The sequence below is a fragment of the Loxodonta africana genome, chromosome X, assembly GCF_030014295.1.
Source record: "Loxodonta africana isolate mLoxAfr1 chromosome X, mLoxAfr1.hap2, whole genome shotgun sequence".
NCBI classification, from domain to species: Eukaryota; Metazoa; Chordata; class Mammalia; order Proboscidea; family Elephantidae; genus Loxodonta; species Loxodonta africana.
Window position 1 is genome coordinate 23,137,068 of NC_087369.1, and position 24,634 is coordinate 23,161,701.

Genomic DNA, 24,634 nt, shown 5'->3' on the forward strand with positions numbered 1-24,634 from the left:
TTATGGTTTCAGTGGAAAACTTTTTATTCTATCAATGACTTTATGGTACACCAAAATCTATTCAGACCAGCGTTTGACTATCTTGACCAGTTATTAAGTAGATGTCTTCCCTGAATCCTTCTTAAGTGATCCAGGGTAGATGAGTACATGATAAAAAATGAATATCTAATTGTTATCTGAAATTTCATATTTGGAAAAAAGGTCAGAAGTGTGAAACTGCATAAAAAAAATAAGTTCACTGAATAGGAACAGTGGTCAGTCCCCATTGGTCCGCAATGCAATCTCACTACTTTTGTATTGATAACCAAAAAAACCTCAAAATAAGCACTGAAGCTCATGAGTAAAAGCTCATTGAAACTGGGGCAGTGACTCTAATGAAAACCATAAAGAAATTAAACGGAAATAAAAAACTGCTTCGCTTTTTCTTTCTGTTCTGTTTGCTGTTCAGGGATATCTTCTTACTTGGGGGTGGGGTACTCCTGAAGTGTAAACCAACAGCAAGTTTTTTGTCCACTTATCCTGATACTGAAGTGAGCAGTAAAGAGAGCAAGTGGAAGTCTCATTACATGGGATTTGGTCAAACGTGGATATGGTGGGCCCAATGGGTCATGCTTCTACTTCCACTTTCCAAAATAAAGAGCCGTCAGGTTGTAGATGAAAACAAAACAGATCAAAACAATTCATAGAACCTAAGCTCATAAGCTTCCTTCCTGGTGTAGTTGACCTATTTGCCTGTTATTTCTAGCCAGTGTACAGAATTTATTTCATCACTGCACCGATCCACAGACCACACAGCGACAAGCAAGCATAAACATCTGCATCATTAGTCTCCTTAACACTTGATTTATAGAGCAGGCATTTCTGAAAATGTTGGTAAATACAGGAACATTGACAGATTCTTTTACACCTATGTATTCACTCACTTTCCAAGCTTCAGTTTCCGACCTCATTTGTTTTATAGAATAAACCAGGGCAAAAAAAATAAAGGAGAAATGCCTATCATATGCCATCTTCAAGTCACTGCAAGTGACACCTTTAAAAAAAAAAAACATGTGAAGTACTAAGTGCTATCAATTTAAGCATGGATTTTATGAACTGAGTTTCCTGACTATTGGTTCATAATACGGGTTTTTATTTCTCCAAGAATGCTACCTAGGATGCAGTAGGTCAGTGTTTGCCATCAAGCTTCAGCAGAATCCCTCTGGGGAAACTTTATGAGCCACACACAACTTCTCATTCAAGCTCTGCAGGTGATTCTGATGTAATGAAACTTGGAAAAACACTCTACTGGCTCGCTTAGTCTGTGGTCCTAACACGTTAAGATCCTCTATATTTTCATTATATAGATATTTTATAAATTAAATCAAGTTAAATTTGTGAAATGAAATCTAATAGCACGATTAGAAAAAATAGTAAATGTGTGATATTTGCATATTTACATTGGTGTATTTATCTCTTTTTATATAGAAAACTCTCTACTCCGATATATGAGCAATGAAAAAATTGCTCAGGAAGAATACATGTTTCAGAGAAACAGCAAAAAAGACACAGGGAAGAAGTCAAAAAAGAAGGGTGATAAGAGTACTAGCCCGACTCACTATTCATTGCTACCTAGTTTGCAAATGGATGCATTGAGACAAGACATCATGGGCACACCTGTGCCAGAGACCACACTCTACCATGTAAGTACATTCTCAAAGACTCTTTAATACAGCTTTTATTGGGAAACTGGTGAATTACTCTTTTGACTAAATTCCAGATTATTTTTTTTTCCTGTTGCCATATTTTCAGAAAACATCATAACTTTATAGTTTATGCCCTTAAAAAAAAAAAAGATGGGTTATCGACTTGTTCTTTTGTTATATGTTGAATTAGTTCCTATGTTGTACCAGGTTATATTTTAATAAGGTAAATATGCACAAAATTGATGGAGAACAACAGTTAATTAGGTGATTAATCATCAGTGTGATAATGCACAGTAAATGGATAACTAACATTCAGCATTAAAGAGGATTTTTAATGTATTTATGATTTCATTAAAAGTGATGATCTCTTATGTGGTAGACATAAGACATGGTGTTAAAGATAAAAATGAGAAGACATAGCACATCATTATGTGGGGAGAAAGACATGCCAACAGTTCCATGTAATGGTGGGTGTATGAAGTGTAGGAAGAACATAGGAGAAGAAGAGCCTTAGACTGCTGGGGAAGTGAGAAAAGGATTCAGAATAAGGAACATTTAAGTGAAAAGTAAAGACGAGTAGCAGTATTTTAGTGGGAAGGCATATGTGAGAATATGATATGTCTGTGGCTTAGAATTGCTAGTTCATTGAAAAAGCCAGAGAAAGCATGGAAGGAAGGGGCAATAGATGGGCCTGGAGAGGTAGGCAGGGGTTAGATCAAGAACTTTAGGCTTTTTCCAGCAGTGATGAAGGGCCATTGAAGAATTTTGAGCTGGGGATTTGCATGATCAGATTGGCCTGTTGATCACTCTTTTGCAGAGCCTCAACTGAGAGACCAAAGGCAGGGCCATTAAGCTCAGGCCAGATGAAACACTAGCAGTGTGGAGGCTAAGAACCTTGTTAGCCATAATCAAGGGCAGATTAACCAGTAAGCACAGTATACACGGCTTGCACTGAGCAAAGTATGCATGAGCTTAATTGTATTTACTTGCCAATCTGTGGTGAGCAATTTCACATGGGATTCACATCTTTGATGTGGTGGGGGCCAGGTGAAATTGTACACTGCAGATTGGTGGGAAGACAGAATTGGTTGGAAGCTTACTGGGTGATCCAGTCCTAGCCATAACATTTATTCACAAAATCAACCCATTTTACACCATTTTGATTAAAAGGGAGTTTTCTGTGCCAATGGAGCTATATAGCTTCTTGTTAGGAGTCCTTGAAAACATGGTTTACAAGTTTTTAAGTAATTTGAACAAATACGCTGAATGCTCAAAGTATCTCAAAAATTTAATCTGTCACTGATGTAGAATGTAGGTATACAATGTGTGAAGGATTTAATAACTTACCCTTGAGTTGCTTTCATGAGTAACTTTTAAATCATCTACTTATTCTATAGCTCTCTCATAAAACTAGAATGTAGAGAAATATTTCCCCTTATTTGGATTGGAGTTGGAATGTCTTTAGCACTCCTAGGTGGCTCATTTTCCAACCTCTTCTCTCCCCGGTTACGTGCCTCCAAGCCTTTTCCACTCCAAAAAACTAGTAGTACCCATGTCAAAATCTCCCTTAAATGGCTGACAAGTAAAATTATTTTTTTTACGGGCATTTGAAGTCAGTCTTAAATCAGTACTATTAGCTGTGCAATGGAGGCCACTTCTGCTATCACCAATAGTCAGAAATGCTGTATGAATCTTGAGCTCCCTCTAGAATCTGATGTCCCAGTCATAAGTAATAGTCTGAGCAAAGGTCTGAATATGAGAGACAGCTGGTCCATTCTAGAGGCAAGTTGGTAATGAGAGATGAGCTGGAGAGGCCACTTCACAGAGAGTGTATAAACTGTTAAAGAGTTTGAATTTTATCCTAAGAAGAGTGGTGAGCCATTGAAGGCACATTTAAGCACTCAGCCTGTTCTATACAGCCATACACGTCTGGACAGGAGTATAATGTGTTAGGAAGGAAAGTAGAGAGATGAGGCTTGTGGATTGTATTATCTAGGAATAAAAATTGTTACCACCTTTCTGAAGGGCATTATTTAGCTATATCTCTCAAGAACCTGGCCTAGTAACTTCTATAAATTTATTCTAAGAAATCAGAGAATCTACTTTTGTCTCGTACTTTTATTGCATGTTCTGAGTCTGTAAAATGGTATTTCCCAGATAGATGATGTTTATCCCACCTGCTTTTTGACAGAGGACCAGCAAAGAGTGAGGTACATCCGTAACCTTGGTGAGGGAGATCCTCCCATGTCACAGTGAGCCACCAATCCCAGAGTAGACGACTAGGGAATTTCTAACTCTCTTCTCAGGTTTAGAAGCAAAATAACCGTTACCTCAAAGTACATGTTGGGTGTTTATAACCAATGTTCAAAAAGAGAGCTTTCGTTGTTGGGATTTTCACCAGACTCTAAGTTCCCTTTAGGACCTCACCTTGCACTTTTTTAGGACTTTCACAGTTATCAAGGAATTTTACACATTTATTATGTCTTTTGAACCTCACAATAACCCTATTTGCAAATGATACTCAAACCATGGTATTTCCCAGATTGGTGATATCTATTCCACCTTACCCAGTGCCTCATCCAAGCTGTATTGCGAGAAAGTATAAGTGCTAGACTCAGGACTAAAACGCAAATCACCCACACCAGTGATATTTCCACACTCTGGTGCTCTGTACATGCTAGACCTTCCATACACAAATGAATTTTTGCTTTAATGAACATGAGTGAATTTTGAAAAAAGTATGACTTTTTAAGAAACATGTACCCTCGTATGTTGACTTTAATTACATTTCAGTGCCTGGATTGGTTTCTATCCAGATTTCTCTTTTGTTTTTCTTACTATTTTTTATTAAGAAAAAGATACAAAGCTGCTGCTGTTATAAAGCACAAGTAGATATTCAGCATGATCTATTGCTGTGACTACAGAGTGTTATAATTTAAATTGCTTGGACCTCTGAGGCAAAACAACATACTCTTAACTGATTGCTTTTTATATTTCACAAGAACCCTTGTTTTATACTTTTATCTATTTATACACACTTATTTAAACAATGAAAGGATTTTTTTCCTTGTTGTGTTAACTTTTCCTTGAAAACACAAGATCAAAATATAATCCAATTATCTTTATGATGAACCACTAATCCTCATTCTTACCTGTTATTCCTTTGGATAACATGCCATTTTCAGCAGTGGAATAGGACTAGGAGGATTGAATATTGAGTTTTATAGGGTGCTATCTCTGCTGTAAGACTAACTCCATGTAGTCAAAGCTTTTGAGTTCAAATGTAAAGAAAATTTAGTTGAATTTGATAGCAGGATCATTTCTCTTAGCTCTTAACAGAAATGTTTATATAGTAATATTTAGAAGTTTCTGGGATTGTAAAATGTACATTTTTATTTTTTAATTCAGCATATGTTCTTCCAGTTTATGTAATTTTTTATTATATTTATTTAAAAAGAAACCATTCACTATATTCTGGCTATCCTGATCATCCATCAGTTCTTTGCCACCTCTTTCCTTGTCAACATGCTATTATTCCCTCTATTAAGAATGCTCTTAATCCCTTCACCCCCCAGGCTTACTCCCATCCAATCCTGAAATCTCAGGGAGATTTTCCCTGACCACCACTCCCCAAACTAAATCAGTTTCTCCTATTATATTCTCTTAGCACTCTACTTTTTCTTCAAAATATTTGTTATGATTTGTAATTATCTATTTACTTACATGATTGTCTGCTTTGTGTCGTTCTCCCCTATCCATGGTGAGACAGGCATGTCATGATGGACAGGGAGAGTTTCTCCATGTTGTTAAGCACTGTGTTTTAGCACTTAGTATAGAGTACCTTATAAGCTCTCAATTAGAGATTTCTCTATTCTTTTGCCAGTACCACAAAATCATGATTACTGTAGCATTATAGTAGGTCTGGAGCCCTGGTGGCACAATGGTTAAGAGCTACAGCTGCTAACCAAAAGGTCAGCAGTTCAGATCCTCGAAAACCCTATGAGGCAGTTCTGCTCTGTCCTATAGGGTTGCTATGAGTCAAAATCGACTTGATAGCAACGAGTTTGGTTTTTTATAAGCTCTCTATAGAAATGTGATGAATAAATGAATGAGTGAGTGACTAAGTGAATGTGACAGAAACTTCAATGCCTCTCTTAGTACCTCTCTGTTGATGTCTTCAACATGTAAAAAAAAAAAAAAAAAAAGCTCCCTACCCCCATGTCCTGGGCCAGCCTACTCAAAGCAAGCAGACTTTCAGTTTGAGTGTATTAGTAGTAGAAATTGCCAGAATCTTATTACCATAGGCTCAGTTTCCCATGTGCTTGGGGAGAGCATGTGGGTCTGAATGTCTTCTCTCATGTTTGTCTAATTAATGTGACTAAATTTTACTTTGTTTTATTGATTAGCATTCCATTTCACGTCAACAGTTCATTGGAGCCCTGCCCTTATTGGCCCCCTGCTCCAGGAGCTAAATGCCCTTAGCATCTGGCTGGTTTATTGCTACAGATCTTGTGCAGCTTGTCTCTGGCCACCCCCCAATTAAGAGTATTGGAAACACCTAATAAGTAGCAGTCACCATACTGGGCTCCCTATCAAATCAGGTTCCACTTACCCCTTTAAACAGGATGATTTTCAGTACATCTGTGTTCCACCAGGTACCAACAATGCATCAGAGTTAGCTCCCCTGCAGCCTCCACCCTACATTCCCTACCCCAGCTTCAGTGCTTCAGTTCCAGCTACTTCTCCTTTCCTTCTTTCCCTGCCATCTCATCCCAGTAATGCCTATCAGCCGAGCCTGTTATTGTGTTTTTCAAGAGTATAACTTTATTTTACCTACTCACTGAGTCTCTGTCTGAAAATGTGAAAGCTGTTAGTTGCCAAAGCCCTCATCGGACCTGAGATCACATAAAGAAAAGGCAGACTGCTGCTGCCGTGTATGTGTGCAAATAAAATTTATATGTAGTGATAAAAAGCCTTTAGGTGAAAAACGATTGGATTGTTCTGAATCTCATCCTTAAATCTTTTAGGATTTTCTTCTTCCTGAATATAATATACCTAAAACCCATTGCTGTCGAGTTGATTCAGACTCATAGCGACCCTATAAGACAGAGTAAAACTGCCCCCTACGGTTTCCAAGGCTGTAAATCTTTATGGAAGCAGACTGCCACATCTTTCTTCCATAGAGCAGCTGGTGGGTTCGAACCACCAGCCTTTTGGTTAGCAACTGAGTGCTTAACCACTGCACTACCAGGGTTCCTTTAATATAATATACATACGATAATTTTATCTCACATTAAAGCTGCTAAACTAAATTCATGAACAAAATAATCATTTATTTTAAATCAGGACTTCAAACTGGTTTGAACAGGTTTAGTCATGGCCGACAAAACAAAACGAACAGGCCTGAATTTTAAAAATTTGGGTGATGCGAAACCATAACTGGAATGGGAGAAATGATGTGTTGAAGCCCTGGAATGGGAGGCTCAGAAGAGGTGTAGTGAGCCCTTTCAAAAACCTGATGTGTGAGATTAGATTATTTCCAGGACTGAGGAGAGTGACACATATTCAAAGCAGTGCAGTCGGCTACCATTTTTGAGCAGGGCACCACTGTTTCTGACTCTGCTCAGAATCCTCTGGGCAAGAGATTTGGTTGCTATGCAATGCTTATGCTGCCCTTGTTTTCTAAGAGGGAGATTAAGTTTCCAGCAGGGCTTCAAACTGTAATTTTTCCCTTTCCGGTTATGGTTCCAGTTCATGAGTGTGTTCCAGTGTTGCTTCCTCAGCCATGATTGAACTGGGAAGAACCAGTTTGAAGCCCTGTTTTAAATCTACATGCTGAGCTGCCAGAACAAGTAAAATTTGATCCAGGCAGCATGCAGGTATACTTTCATAAACTGACTAATGTACTTTTAGCTGGTTTATTAAAAACAGATTTTGAGTAGGTGTTCAAAAATCTGGATGATTCCTTTCATAACATTCCAACATTTGTGTGCCTTGTCTTAGTTATTTAAGACAACTGCAAACATTCTGTTCTTGTTTCACTTATAATAAGTACTTTTAGCCATTCTGGTCAATTCGTGATGGTTTTTTTGGTGAGGGGGAGGAGAGAGATGGGGCACTTTTAAAAGATGTTTTATTTTTTATTTATTTAACAAGTAAATAAACATGGACCAGACACTGTTCTATGTACTTTATAAATATGAACTCATATGATCCTCATAACAATCCTATGAGGCAGGTGCTGTTATTAGCCCCTATTTTACTGATGACAAAACTGAGGCACATGGATTAAGTTCAGTAGTAAGTGGTGGAGCTAGAATTTGAACATCAGCAGCCTGGCTCTTAACACACTATATTGCCCCTCAAAAACAATTCTAATAGCGCCAACCACATGTAAGGCCCAGTCTCAGTGCTAAGGGATATACAAAGACTAATAATAATATTGCCCTGCTTCTGATAATAATAGCTAACATTTACTGAGTTCTTAGTCCCTATACTAAGGACTTATATACATTATCTCACTGGATCCTCAAAATGACCCTGTGAGGTTGGTACTATTATTATCTCTATTTTGCAGAACTGAAAGACACCGAAGCACAGAGTTTACCTTATTCAGGATCACATAGCTAGAAAGTAGCAGAGTAGAAATATAAGTCCATGCAGCCAGACTCCAAATTTCATATCTTTAGCTGAATAAAGCCATTGCTGCTCCTAAAGATTTTACCATTAGAGAAGATAGAGTTATTATTGTCACAAAGGTGGAAAAAATGCTGTATTATCAGCATATAAACATTCATAATTAATTTTAACTGGAGTTATAAAGGTTGGTTTGTCTAACAGCTGACTGACTTAGCTGATTTGTTTCAGGATCAGAGTAACTTAAAGTAAACCAAAAACCAAACCCAGTGCCGTCGAGTCGATTCCGACTCATAGCAACCCTATAAGTGGCAAGGAAGCCATCTCTGAGTTCCCACTTGTTTATAATAACCAATTCCTCCCATTTTTACTTTACTCGCCTAGAAGACAGACACCTTACAATGTTATATGATGTTGCTCGTCACCAGAGTGCATGCAGTCATGTTAGATATCCATACTAAATATTATTGTATTGGTATTTATATGTATTTTCTGATTTCTGTGAATGACTTGATTATTTCTAAAGTGTTAGTGCCAAATTCACAGTAGCACTGGCAAAGCCCTACATGGGAACAGCCTGAACTGAGAAATGTGTTTCCCAGTGGGCCACTTGCCTTGAGCAGTGATTTTCAAGATATGATCTGTCCTGATGGCTGAGACTTGACCCAGAAATGGCGCGTCTTTCTTTGGATTATTCTGGGCAAATAACATACAATTCACAGACTTTCTTTTTCACTTGTGACTAGATGTTGTATACTGGTAACCTATTAAATGAGTTCTGAGAGGTTACAAATTAAATAATCATAAAATAATGCATTCATAGAGTTTACTGAATATATTCTAATTCTGTACTCTTTCAAAAAGCCTGGTGTCCCTGCAGCCCCTGAGAGGAGAGCCATGCTCCTACTGCACAAGCACAACTGCAGATGGCTAGGGTTCCCACAGCTTCAAGAGGAATGTTATATGGACCCGTCATCAGTATCTTTTTAAAAATTACCCGTGGTTTCCAGTTGCTGTTATTTTTAATTATAAATTATTTTTAAACTTCATCACTATCAATTTTAGTTTGTTTTCGGTTTCTTGGTTCACCCTACAGTGTGTAGTGATTCACACTTACCCACAATTTTCTAAGAATGATACTTTAAGTCATGTGTTACTTGTGGTGAAAATTTAAACCATCCATTCCTCAATACTTACAGAGTGATAGTCTATTGGTAACGTCCAGTTATTTTCTGTTGGGAACAGAGGATTAGAAGGGCCAAAGAGTATTGTGGCCAGCCTTAGGGATCAAAAATTTTGAGACCCACTGCCTTAGATATAGATATGTGGTAAAAACAAAGAAGTCTTGTCCTTACTTGCTTATAAATATGGAACAGTTTTATCGAATGCTACTTCATGAAGGAGTCTAGAAGGAAAATTCACTTATTTTTCCTGACTCATTTGTACTAATTAATAATTCCTTTTGCTTTCATACTTAAGATTTTTTGTAACAAATCAATTGTCATTGTGCCAACCCATTTTCTCAATCACCACAATATACCACTGGTATATTTATAATTGAACTGGCTAGACTAGGGGGTTATGAATATAAATAGTCTTTGGGGGTTGAAAGATTCACTAAAACAATCTTTCAGTTCTGGACAAGATGGAGTACACACATTCCATTCTGCTCTTCCTGCTAATCACAACCCAAAACCCTGGACAAAATACGTAAGTCACCTATCAAAAGGCTCTGAAAGGTGGAGAAGAAAAAAAAGGTAGACAGACTAGGGACTCCAGACCTGAGGAATAACCTGGCCTCCTATGTAACTTGGCCTAGGTGCTTGGAGAAGCCTGCAAAAACTGGAAATGTCAATGGGCACAGACAAAAATGTAGTTCCAAGAAAAGCCTGGTCTCTTTAGCCAAAGGACCAGGAAAAGGATGGCCCAAAAGAACAGAAACTTTTAATAATACCTGCCTGTTGTTAAGGTGAAAACCATGAAAACAGCCATGCCCCTCTACCACAACAGGTGTGAAAAGGGTCAACTCATTAAGAAAACATGACAATCTTAAATGTTTATGCAACAAACAAAAAATACATGAAGCAAAACCCAGCAGAGCTAAAAGGAGAAATTGACAATCTACAACTATATTTGGGGACTTCAACACTCCTCTCTCAGTAATTGAAAGAACCACTAGACAAAAAGTCATCAAGGATATAGAAGTATTGGATGATACTGTCCACCAGTGGTATCTAATTGGCACCCACCAACAGCAGAACACAAATTCTTTTCAAGCATGCATGGGACATTCGTCAATATAGGCCATATCTTGAGTCATAAAACAAACCTTAACAATAAAAAGAAAAAAAAACCTGAAATACAAAGTAAGTTCTCTGATTGTAATGGAATCAACTAGAAATCAGTAACAAAAAGATAACAAACAAATCTCCAACAGCTTGAAAATTAACACATTTCTAAATAATCCATGGATAAAAGAAGTCTCAAGGGAAATTGAACTTAATGAAAATGATACGCACATATGCTTAAAGGAACATTTATAATACTAAATCCTTATATCAGAAAAGAAGAAAAGTCTCAAATCAATAATTTAAACTCCCACCTGAAGAGATCAGAAAAAGAACAACAACAAAAAGCAGAGGGAAAGAATTAATAAAGGTAAGAGCAGAAATCAATGAAATTGAAAACAGAAGAACAATAGAGAAAATGAATCTAACCAAAGCCTGTTTTTTTGAAAAATCAGACAAATGTATAAACCTCTAGCAAGACTGACAAAGAAAAACAGTTTGAAGGCTCAATTTATCAGTCTTAGGAATGAAAGAGGGTCTATCACTACAAACCCCACAGACATTAAAAAATATAAAGAAATACTATAAGCAACTCTATGCTCTTAAGTCTGACAGTTTAGATAAAATGAACGAATTCCTGAAAAAGTACAAACTACCAAAACAAAGTAAATAATTTGAACAGTCCTATCCCCGTTTTTTTGGTTTGGTTTTTATTCTCGTTAAGGAGCCCTGGTGGCTGCTAACCAAAAGGTCGGCAGTTCGAATCCGCCAGGTGCTCCTTGGAAACCCTACAGGGCAGTTCTACTCTGTCCTATAGGGTTGCTGAGTTGGAATTGACTTGACAACAATGGGTTTGGGGTTTTTTGTTTGTTTGTGTATCCCTGCGAAAGAGCCCTGGTGGTGCAGTGATTAAGTTCTCGGCTGCTAACCAAAAGCTCGGCAGTTTGAACCCTCTAGAAAGATCTGGCAGTCTTCTTCTGTAAAGATTACAGCCTTGGAAACCCTATGGGGCAGTTCTACTTTGTCCTATAGGGTTGCTATGAGTTGGAATCTGCTCAACAGCAAAGAATTGTTGTTGTTGTTGTTATCCCGATTAAAAAAATTAACCACTAAAAGACTTCTGAAAACATAGAAATAATGAAAAAAAAAAAAAAGCTCAGGGCACCAATACTTCTGTATTGATTGCATGTAGGAATAGCTCATTTTGCTTTTATTATTATGTTCTGTGATGCTTTAAAAGTGTTGGAAGTCTGTAAAAGATTTGGTGTATAAGACTTAAGAGACAATAGAATTCTTAAGAGATTAACTAAATTTATACATTTTATTAATTGTGGAAATATTGTTTAAATGTTCAGAAATTTTTGTTTCATGAGTTTTTAAGTTGAATAAATTGAGTATTAAACAAACAAAAAAAGATTCGTTAATACACCCTCACTTTTGAGAGAGATTTCAGCCCACACTGTATGATACAGATTATTGGTAAACTGAAGCCAGTCCTTTTGGTTTCATGTTTGAACAAATGTTTGGTCTCATTCTCCTAGTTCCTAGTTAGATAATGACTGCCAGGAAACAAAACACAAAATCTGGCTTAATTAGCGAGGCATCATGCAAAACAGGACACTGAAGAATTGAATTAGGAATTTATTAAGTTTAAATTTATTGACTTTAAATCTTATTAGGGATCCCTGGTGGCACAGTGGTTAAAGCAGCCGACAGCTAACCGAAAGGTCGGCTGTTCAAAACCACCAGTGGCTCTATTAAGTTTAAATTTATTACCTTTAAATCTTATTACAAATTCCTTTTTGGCTTTAGGAAAAAATATAAATAAAATATAAATTCTAATGAGGAACGATTGGCTTGGTTAGTAAGGTCAATAATTGTGAACTATTTGGGGACCTACCTGCCTTTAGTAGTTTGGTCCAAGAGAATAAAGACGTACCATCCTCTTTCATGTTGTAGACCTATGTCCTCTAGCTCTATGGTCTCAGAAAACTTCCTCAAATTTTGTAGGCTATAGTCCTTTTTTGCTCCCTAATCACCCTGCCCACATTACCTTATCACCATAATTCATTTAATTGAGCATCTCAAGTTTAACAAAACTCTGGGTAAAATTATCTCACCACTGGAACTCTTTAAAGCCTATTCCGATTGAAGGGCCGTAACCTATACCAAATTATTTTCTTCACCCAACTCCTAAAATGTATCACCTATTGATGGATTTGTTGTTATTGTTGTTAGGTGCCATCGAGTCAGTTCTGACTCATAGTGACCCTATGTACGACAAAAGGAAACACTGCCTTGTCCTGCGCCATCCTCACAATCTTTGCTGTTTGAGCCCGTTGTTGCACCACTGTGTTAGTCCATCTCATTGAGGGTCTTCCTCTTTTTTGCTGACCCTCTACTTTTCCAAACATGATGTCCTTCTCCAGGGACTGGTCCCTCCTGATAACATGCCCAAAGTATGTGAAACGAAGTCTCCCCCTCCTTGCTTCTAAGGAGCACTCTGGTTGTACTTCTCCCAAGACAGATTTGTTTAGTCTTCTGGCAGTCCGTGGTATAGTTAATATTCTTCACCATCACCATAATTCAAAGGCATCAATTATTTTTTGGACTTCCTTATTCATTGTCCAGCTTTCACATGCATATGAGGCAATTGAAAACACCATGGCTTGGGTCACGCACACCTTAGTCTTCAAACTGACATATTTGCTTTTTAACATTTTTTTTGCGGCAGATTTGCTCAATGTAATACGTCATTTGATTTCTTGACTACTGCTTCCATGGGCATTGATTGTGGATCCAAGTAAAATGAAATCCTTGACAACTTCAATCTTTTCTCCATTTATCGTGATGTTGTTTATTGGTCCAGCTGTGAAGATTTTTGTTTTCTTTACGTTGAGGTGGAATCCATACTGACGGCTGTATGGACCCATACTGAAGGTCTTTTACCTTCATCAGTAAGTGCTTCAAGTCCTCTTCACTTTCAGCAAGTAAGGTTGTGTCAGCTGCATATCGCAGGCATAAACCTAATGATTTGCCATATATACCCAAATCTTATCCAAAGTTATCTCTTAACAAACTATGCATCTAGATATCTTGACTCTGGTCATATTTGGGAATGAAGTGGGGTTTAAGGCACAACTATTAACTACTGTTACATTCTAGTTTCTTGAAGCTAAATTGTCCGAGAACAATGTTAAACTGTTTGCCAGCCTTCACGAACCTTTCATTGGCTTTTGACTGTTGACAGCACCTGGCAGTGGGCCAGAGTCCATGAGCTCAACTTAGAGTCTCAGTTCTAAATGATATTGCTAAATCTGTTTCTTAATATCTTAATATCTCTACAAATATCAGGGTAAGCCAGGAACTGTATCCTAATGGACTTGAATCCAAAACAGCCTGGAATAGTATGAAAAAGCAGTGTTTCAACCCCAATTTTTTTTTATATGCAACTGATTTGAGATTAACTGTATGTAAACTTCCTTGCCTAGGAAACAAGAGAATAAGTCATCTTCTCATGGTTTCTTTTGTTATCATAAATCTGGAGTGGCTTCAAAGAGACAATGGTTCTTGTATCTGTCTCCAGGAAAAAAAGGCTCAACATTAAATAAAGGAATTGTGTTTTCTGTCATTCAGAGGACCATGAATAATGTTGTAGTTACAGAATATGAGCTTAAAGTCAGCTGTATGAAATTAGATACATTTCTGAACCTCAGTTTCTCATCGGTAAAAAGAGGATAATAATACCTACCTCATCCAATTATTTTTTTCATCCAGTTATTTTGGAGATAAATCATACAAGTATATAAAGTTCATTCCACTGTGCTAGGCACATAGTAACTATTCATATAGAAAAAAAAATTAATTTATCTGCATGGAAGGAAATTTATCTTTTGATGAGCAAATCAGGAAGCCTTCTAGGACTACAAAATACATTCCACTTAGGCATTAATGAGTGTATCAGTTAGGGTTCAGTCAGGCAAGCGGAACATCTAAGTGATATGGAATAAAGGACTGGACCTTAATCAATTGAGAAGCTAGTGAAGGTGCCTCAGCAGAGCCAGCAGTCAGGAGGAAAAGCTGAACACAAGTGGGAGCAATCAAGGCGAACTAGAACCCCTGAGCACAAACTGGAACCCTGCTTCCAACTTCAACAGAGAAGCTGGTACCCTTCATCATGAAGATTCCTAGGCTCCTGGTCTAGGACTCAGAAAAGCTGAAAAAGATCATCTGGTGGGAGCTGGAGGAGTTGTAGCCACACCAACAAAGTGAGCCAGCAGAAAAGTGGCCATGTTTATGAACTGTGCAGGTGCAGTGCCTGACACCCTACGCTGACTTTCAGAGAATAATGGTTGCTGCTTTACTTGTGTCCTCCAGAATTCACACAACTTTACCTTGTGGAACCATACAGGGAAGGGAGAATTATGAGATATGTAGTTCCACCTTAGCTAAGTTGACACGGTAGGAAACGTCCACACTGAGGTCTCCTTCTCTGTGGGCACTGTAGGTGCCTACCTGGTAAAACCTGCTTGGAAATTTTCTCTGGTGCCAGTAAAATGTAAGGATCAGTGCTAAAGTAAAAAATTCTAATTTATCATAAATCTGCAGTGAACTCAAGACTATAGCCCACCTCTACTAATTTAATTTTCCAAAGCATATATTGTAAAATATAGCTTCAAATGGTCTTTTATCTGTCTTCAATCAAGAGCTTGACTAATATGAATAATAATTTGGATAACATTTCTAATTTACCCAAGGAGAATTTCTACTTCCTAAAACACATCAGACAATTCTTAAAAAAAAATTTTTTTTAAGTTCTTTACGTAGTCTGAGGTAGAGCACCAGAAGGCCCATATGCCTAGACCATGTTATCTTAGCCAGTTGTTCAGTTTCTTTCATTTTGTTGCATTTTAACATCATGTCCTCAGTTTTTATCAAAGGTTGTTACAAGAAAGATTCATGTGAAATCCACTTCTTTAAAAAAAAAAAAAAACTTCTTTACTTGCTATAAAAAATAGTTTTGAGGATATTGTGCTTTTTCTATCCCTTTGTATTCTCCGTATATATATATATATATATTTTTTTCTAATTGGGTGAAAGCACTGGCTCCCCATGGTGGTAATGTATGTAAAGTATCCGAGAGGTACAGTGTCTGGCACTATGGTGGCACTCAAATATTATTAGCATCTTTCCTTCAACTCTACTACCAAAATACCCTCACCAGTGAGCCGAGAACAACCAAAACCTAATCTAGGTGCATTTGAGGCAGCCAGCACTGGAGAAGTGGCAGCAAACATAAGGCCCTCCAGAAATCTAATTTTTCATGTCTGAGCTTGCATAAATTGCTTTCTTTCTCTTATGCAGTTTTCTCATTTACAAGATGAGCACAACACTGCAGAGAGAACTGTGGAAAAGACCATCTAAATTGACAGCATAACGATGGTTTGATTCCTGCTGCAACCACAGAAGTTTTCTAAAAATATTCCTATCAAGTCCTTTTTTCCCCTTCTGTTAGATAAAACCGATTTTTCTTTTTTAGTCTTAAAATCATGTCATATAGGTAGGTTCAGTATGGAAGAGGAGTAGGATTCATATCTCTCAATTATTTTATTAGAAAATGAATTACATATAGTGACATAAAATTCTTAAACTTATTTTTATCCACTCTTTGAAAAATATTTCTTTTTAAAAATAATAATAATGATCTCTGGATCAAGAAAACGCCAGTGAAGTTAGCAGATGTGGAAACATTTGAGGTAGTTGTCTTGGGGAACTTGTCTCTCTATTATATAAGAGCAAATATCCCAGAATAAGAGCTTGATTTAAACATGCTCTTAGTCATAAAGATAATTTAGATAAAAGCTAGCATTCTGAGGACTAATTACACTGATACGGCAAGAATTGCATGATGAGAAAGTATGTCCACTATATTAGAGTAACAAACCTAAAAAAAAGGTAACTAATTAAGCCATTTTTATTTTAGATTCTTTTCAAAATAAAACTATTGAGTCAACAGCCCACACGTGTATGTGGTCAGTAACTACTTGATTCATGCTTTCAATAGATGATTGTATGCCAAGTACTGAGTAGGAGCTAAGTATAAATTGGTGAGCAAAGCAGTTTCTGCCTTTGAAGAAATTAATGTGGTCGTTAAAAACCACATCTTGAGAAAAGTGAACCAAGTAATTTTAAGGCATTGCATAATAATCAGCAGTGTATCAGGTGAAAAATTGCATAATACAATGAATCAGCTCTAGGAGATTTCTCCTGTGCAAAGAATTAGTGGGGAGGCAGGCTTGCCTTATTTGGATCACTGATTTCCTCATCAGTATTGATGGGGTTTTTAAATTGCACTGAGTTCAATTAACACTGTTAATAGTTTGGAATGAAATGTGATTGCAGTCCCATCCTTGTCTACCTTGGCTGAGCCTTATAACCCTTCTGTACCTTAATTTCCATCTCATTTGCGAAATTGAGTTGCTAACATGAGCTTCCTCTATTGAAGAGATTATGATTAATTGTTGCCCCCCAAAAAACTGCAATTTTTTTAACTCACAGAGCAGTATAACTTGCTAATTGAAATAAAGTCAACAAAAGCCTGAAAATCAGAGATTCAAAAAAATGTTATTGATTTGAATTATCTCCGTTAATATAAAAGTGTTATCCTTATTGATATCTTTCTGTTTTGTAGAATCCTTTCCACATTGCAATTTACTTACATCACATGTCATGGAAGGTTTTGATAATTTTCATGAATGCCTTCATGGCAGAAGCATTTTTTCTTTTCTCTCACGTGATTACTGTGACTACGGAATACTCACTTGGGAGACAGTATTGTATGTAGTGGTTAGGAGTGCAAGTTTTGGGGTCAATAGAACTGTGTTTGAGTTTTTGCCACTATCTGTGTGTAACCACTTTACAGATTTACTGTAAGCAGTAAGATTAATAACATATAAAAAGTGCCTAATACTGTGCCTAGCACATATTAAGTCCTCAGTGGCACAATGGTTAAGAGTTCAGCTGCTAACTAAAAGGTCAGCAGTTCGAATGCACCAGCTGCTCCTTGGAAACCCTGTGGGGCAGTTCTGCTCTGTCCTACAGGGTCACTATGATTGAGTCGGGATCAACTCCATGACAACGGGTTTGATTTTTTGGTTTTGGGTTGTTGTTAGTTGCTCTTAAGTCACTTCCGACTCAAGGTGTCCCCATGTGCTACAGAACGAAATGTTGCCCAGTCTTGCACCATTTTCATTATTGTTGGTAATCAGACAGTGTTGTGCTGTGATCCATAAGGATTTCATTGGCTAATCTTCAGACGCAGATCACCAGGCCTTTCTTCCTAGTCTTAGTCTTAACCAAGTAACCAGTTACCATCAAGTCCATTCTAACTCCTGATCACCCCGTTTGTGCAGAGTAGAACCGCTCCATCAGGTTTTCAAGGCTGTGACCCTTCAGAAGCAGATCACCAGGCCTTTCTTCTAAGGTGCCTCTGGGTGGGCTCAAACTACCACCCTTTCAGTTAATAGTTGAGCACTTAACCATTTGCGCTACCCAGGGACTCCTTAGTCAGTGTTAGCCCTCATAAATGATAATTTTTATGAGCTAAGGATGACAGTTCTGTTTCCTAAGGGCAGTGATTCTTGTGACTCTTCCCAAATATTCACCAATCATCCTCCTTCTTGCTACCTTACACTCCATAGGAAAGGGGGAATCGCCTTACGGGATCCTGTATGAGATTCAATCACCTCTTTTGTTCAGAATCTGCTACGCATGACGTTCTTTTCATGAAACACTGACTCTGCCCAACCTAATTAGTTTTCCTGGCTTCCTCTAGATTCCCCCCAATTACTGCCTTTTTGTTCCGATTTGACTTCTAACTTACTAGTTTATATTTAAAAGCATGTTTATTTTTGAGTATCCAATAAAAATTCAGGTTAACTTTACTGACAGAACTCCAGAGCTACCTCATAGCACTGTACTGAAAGACCTAGTGCACACACCTCATCCCTCACCCGCTCAGCTCAGTTTTTCTGTCATATACCAGAAAGGCCACCACTAACAACAGACCCCCTCACCCACTTCAGGACTCCCCATGATGTTGGAGAGCATTCTGATGACTGGAATACACATTGACATAATCATAATAAGGGGCATATTTTGAAATTCTGAGGAAAATTTCAATTTAATTATTGAATTGTTAAATTCTATGATGTTATTTCTCATAAGTGGAAGATTTCTTGGCTTGCTATTTAGTCCCATTTGCATCTTACGCCACTTGATCATACTTAGACTTTTTTTTTCTGCCTGCATTCAATAAGTACAAAGTAAGAGAAAATACTTTTCTTTGTGAAATATTTAAATCTCAAGGATTTTGTTTATTTTTAAAAATTAACTGTGTAGAAGTAGCTATCATTTATCCTAAGCGTTGCAAATTGCTAAGTACCTTCTTTTCTTACATATAAGAGATAAGCTATTGATTTTACTAGTCACTGAAGAAATCTTAGAACTTTGCAGAAAATTACAGTAAGAGGAAGTTGCTATATTGCAACGAGAGAGTATTTTGATTGCAAATTTTCCCGTAAGTGTGGCAATTTGCAACTTGAGAAGAATTTAATAGTAGCTGAGCTTTCAAAAATGTAACACAAGAAACTGTCATTTTAATTTTCTTCCACAATTAAAATAAGTGCTTCTGAAAATTTCAGGATAAGAATGACCCAAATTACCCTCCCCCACACTTCCTTATACAGAATAGGGAGGAATGAAGTTTGAACAGAACATCTGTGGACAAAATGAAAGAAAAATGGTCTTTTCAAGCAAACGACTGATAAAGGGATCCTTTATAGCCAGACAGAATACTATTGCATGCATCACCATGGTTAAGAAGAGGATCAACAATACTTTCATAATGGCCTTTTATTTTAGCACATTCTATTTTTATGGATAGAATTATGATTTCAACACATCCATTCATAATTCATCATATAATTATTTGCATAAATATCTTTTGACACAGAACTAATGTACTTTTGTCAGCCACATCTTGAATTTAAATTTAAACTGTTAAGTGCACAACAGCAGTAAGTAATAAAAGGGGATTTTTGTCTTGTCCAGCAAAAAGAATGGCCCACAAAAAACAGAGTATTCAGTAATGCATTGTACACTGATTACCAGACAAAAGATACCTGACTTGTTTATTTCTTCCCTTCTACCCCTCCCTTCAGGACTTCTTGGGGTAAAAACAATCAGCTAATTAAGACTACATCCTGTGCTCTTTGCTGACGGTTTATTTAACATTCTTTCACTCAAGCAATATTTGTTGGAGCACCTACTGTGTTCTAGACAGAGGACAGAACAGTGCATAAAACAGACAAAATTCCATTCCGTCATGGAGTTTGTATTTGGAGGGAAGGTCAGATAAATAAACAAGAAATATAAGTACTTTACATAATGCTAAGTGCTCAGGAGAGAAATAAAGCAGGGAAGGAGGATAGGAAATATCGAGGGCAATAGGAATAACAATCACAGGTAGGGAAGCCTGGGAAGAATTTACTAAACTATAACAATGTCTGGGCACATTTCAAACAGAGGGAACAGCAAGGATAAAGGCCCTCAGAGGAGACCATACTTGGCACGTTCTAGAAACAGTAAGTGTGGCTGGAGCAAAATTTACAAGGGGGGGAGCAGTAGGCACAGGTAACAGGGGATCAGGTCATGTGGGGCCTTCAAGGTCATTGAAAGGATTTGGTCATTTATTCAGATTAGATGAGAAGCTGTTGGAGGGTTTTAAGTAGAGGAATGACATGGTTCAAATTAAATTTTAACAAGATCACTCTGGCTGCTGTATTTAAAATAGAGAAGGTAAGAGCAAAAGCAGTGAGACCAGTAAGAAGGCATGTCAGTAATCCAGGTGAGAGATGGTGGTGACTTAGATCAGGTCAGTAGTAACAGTGATGGTGAGAAAAACTCTTATTCTAAATATATTTTGAGGATACTGGATATGACTTGTTGATTGATCGGCTTTAGGGTATAAGAAAAAGAGAAGAGTTAAGGTTGACTTCAAGATTTTGGATCTGATCATTTGAGAAGAAAAACGGAATTGTCATTTACTAAGGTTGACGGCACTGGGAAGGTATAGAAGATTAGGAGAGGATCAGATTTGACTGATGGGTGGTAGATATCATGAACTCAGTTACCTACATATTAAATATGTTGAGCTACACAGCCTGTAGCTCAGCCAAGAACTTCTGGCTAGTAATATGAACTCAGAAATTGCTAGAGACTAGAGTTTGTAAAATATTCTTAGAAAGTTTGAAGAATTTACACTCAGATGTGCACTACAATAAACAGAAAGTGCTAGTGAGGGCATTAGAAAGATTTTAATGAGTGATGTTTTAAGAAATAAGGTAAAAATACAGTTTTTAAGGAGTATATAGCAGATACTTACACATCTTTACAGATGCTTACAAAAGGAATCCATTTTTTGTGGTCAGTAAGCATTATGACTTTATGCTTTAAATTCTTACATAAACAAATATGAAAGGTATGGTCATGGTCCCAAACAAAATCTAGTCTTCAAGGTCCAGAAAAAGGAACGAAAATACACAGTGAGAAGTGGGAACTAAAGCCACATACCTCCTAGGCTCTGAGTCCAGAAAGAGGCAGTGTAGCTGGGAATCTACTCTAGTGGGTACCAGAGACCAAATGGACGCCAGCTATGTCAGGAAATAAGGTTGACACACTGAATGAAACCAACTGGGAAGGCAATCAGAGCTTCCTCATCCATGAGTAAGGAAGTTGATTATAGATACAACCGCTGACCAGAGCAAAGGCTTACATAAAGCTATATTCCTGGGTGTCAATGGGGAAAATAGATGTATTCTCAGAACCATGAGCCAAGCCTCTCCTATTTCGACTGCCTGGATAGGACAGGAACCTGTTCCACCAATAAAAGACCTTGTTAGCATCTGAGGGTCACCAAAGAATAGGGACAGGAGACATTCTCCCTTAGAATGGGAGGAATGAGCACAAAAAAGAAATTTTTTTTCAGGAAGATCCTTCCGCTCAAGCTAAAATTTTAAAATATCTAAAGAAAATTAATGCTCAAAAAAAAAAGCCAATGAACTCAACAAGCATATGATTCTTTCATCACTATATGGGAAATCCACAAAAGCCCTTACGATAAATTTTGAAATAAAAATAGAAGATCATGAACAGTGAATATTCAAAAGAACCAATACCAACTGAACATCCTAGAAATGTAAAATATAGGCAGTGACATAAACACTTTATAAAAAAAAAAAAATAAGATAAACTTTAGACTGGATACAGTCAATCAGAGAATTAGGAAATCGTAAGACGAATGAATTCTAGAGAGCATTGCAGAAATATGAAGGGATAAAAATTATGAAAAATAGATGAATAATAAATTCAGGGATGCCAACATATGACTAGAATAAAAAAGGGACTAGCGGAGAAGACTATTCAAAGAGATAATGGCTGAAAATTTTAAGAATTTAAGATATAACTCCTTGGGAGAAAGACCTAGAGATCTATTCCCATAAAGATTACAGCCTAGAAAACCCTCTGGGGCAGTTCTGCTCTTTCATATGGGGTCACTATGTGTCGAAATTGACAGCACCTAACAACAGCAACGCAACAAGAATATGTAAGACTTTACATTCCAATTCTATCTACCAATAGTTCACCACTAATTCTTTTTTTTTAAGGAAACCCTCAAAAAGTGAAAGATTAGTGGATACTTTTTTTAATTATAAAAGTTTGCAAATGTGCTTTTTCAAATGTAAAAGAAGCTTAATAAACAATTCTGAATCATGACGATTCTTTAAAAAAAAAAAGGTATAACTCCAAGTATAACACAACGAATGCTAAATAGGATTAATTAAAATAGATTATAGCCTAACCTAGATGCATCATAGTGAAACTATGAAGTATAGAGGAGAAAAATATTTTAAAATTGACAGAGAGAAAACACAGATTACAACAAACAAGTGACAGAGTAGCTACAGACATCTTAATAGCAACAACAGATGCCAGAAGAAAATAAAAGTAATATATTCAAAATACTAAGGGAAAATTATTTTCAACTCAGAATTCTATACCCAGCTAAGCTATTACTTAAGAGTAAACTAAAAATATATTTTCCAATATATAAAAACTATAAGAGCTTGTGACTCACAGACCACTGTGAAAGAACTTCTAAAGGATATACTTTAGCATGAACTCTGAAGAAGGGTGATCTGAAGCTAATAAGAAAAAATACAGAAATAAAATATATTATGAATTTTCATTCTCATGAGAAAAACATGAATTCAAAGATTTCAGGTCTCCTTTTTATTTTTTAAAGTTAGCCATAGTACCACATATGATCTGCTGTGTTATCTTTTATAGTTGTATTTGTTCTTAATGTCTTGCTCTTATTAAATTTACATAATATCCTTAGAAACTGAAAAATGCTACCAATTAAATTTCTGTCATGCAGAATGAATCATTTCATGAGTTCTACTAGAAAAGACTACACCAGATCATAAATTTGTACTTCAGGGGTGCTTAATAACACTGTTGCTGGTAACAGGAAACCTTCACTGTCAGGAGCTTATTTATGTTTTTGACTAAAGAACATTTCTAATATAAATATGTAAAGGATCTTTTGAACATGAGGCTCCTTCTGAGGTCCCCAAGACCACCCACATGTTTGTTGATTCACTAGAAAGACTCACAGGGCAAAACAGATAGTTGTACACATGGCTAAGATTTATTACAGTGACACAGCAAGGAGGTACAGCCAGATCAGTAAGGAAAAAAGACACCGATGAAATCTGGAGAAATTCATGTTCAGGCTTCCTGTGGACCTGATGGACCACACAGAGCGTACTCTCCGCCCCCCAGCAGCAAAAATGCAGTCACATGTGTGGTGTTTCTGTCCAGGAAAGCCCACTAGAGACTTAGTGCCTAAGGCTTTTCGGGGGATTGGTCACGGAGGCACTCTCTGCCTTGCAGTTACTAAAAGTCCAGACTTCCAGAAGGAAAACAAACAGGCATTCAGTGCCCCAAGTGGGCAAAACAGTCTTATTGCTTAGGAAATGTTTCAGATCAGTGCAGTTAACTGTTTACCAGCCAAGTTCCCAGATGCTAGCCAGGCGCCAACCTTGCAGCAAGCAGGCTCTTCTAAGACAGCAACCTCAGGCCCACTATATTAACTCTTTTCTGCACAGAGACCTATTCCTTAACTGTAGCTTTAATTATTTTCCCCATTACTTTCAAAGACCTATGATTCAGTTAACTTTTTTTTGTTTTAGAAAATGTCAATTCACTCAGAAAAATAATGATGAAATTTCTCTTAAGAGTATTCCATTGTAATATTTACAGTATTTACAAAAGGCATCTAAGTCTTCACTTATTTGAATGATGAATAAATCTATATTGAGTGCTTAGGAGTTCACAATGTGTACACTGATTATACTCTCCAATCAAGGAAAGAAAAGATAATTTTGTTAAAAAGAAAACCTGGAGAGTGTAAAGTATGTTTCCATGTAGATTTTAAGTAGACCTTCAGGCTCTAAGGAATAAAAAAAATAAATCGTTATATAACCCAATTCTTCCGGGCTGTCTGTTATCCATGTAGATTGTTGAAAACAAACCACCCCCATCTTTGTCAGTTTAAAAAATAATGAGCTTTAAACCTATAATGATTACTTGTGGAAACACAAAAGGAAGAACAAAAAAAACAATCAATTATTTTACAACCAAACAATTTAGAGAAAATAACTGTATGTAAATTAACCATGTTTAAGCACAGTAGTCTGAGTTATTTCAGTTATTTCGAAGCAAAATGCACTCAAGAAAATCAACCCAGCATACTGGGTTTCATCTTTTATGCTGTCTCAAAATTTGATTGTGAATTTCTGTAGCCATGGTTGCCACGAAGTTTGGTGTGTGTGTGTGTGTGTGTGTGTGTGTGGTGAATATATATATATATATGTAAACACACACATATTTTTATTGCTT

At 37.0% G+C, this 24,634-nt stretch overlaps 1 protein-coding gene across 4 annotated transcripts in view; it reads left to right on the forward strand.

Annotated features, from left to right (window-relative positions):
* CNKSR2 (connector enhancer of kinase suppressor of Ras 2) overlaps nt 1-24,634 on the forward strand; it is a 273,991-nt gene that overhangs the window by 184,129 nt on the left and 65,228 nt on the right. For all 4 annotated transcript variants that reach the window (XM_003415953.3, XM_003415954.3, XM_023555163.2 and 1 more), the window contains one exon: nt 1,468-1,682. In XM_003415953.3, the coding sequence (XP_003416001.1) occupies nt 1,468-1,682 (215 nt within the window). The remainder of the gene's footprint in view (nt 1-1,467; nt 1,683-24,634) is intronic.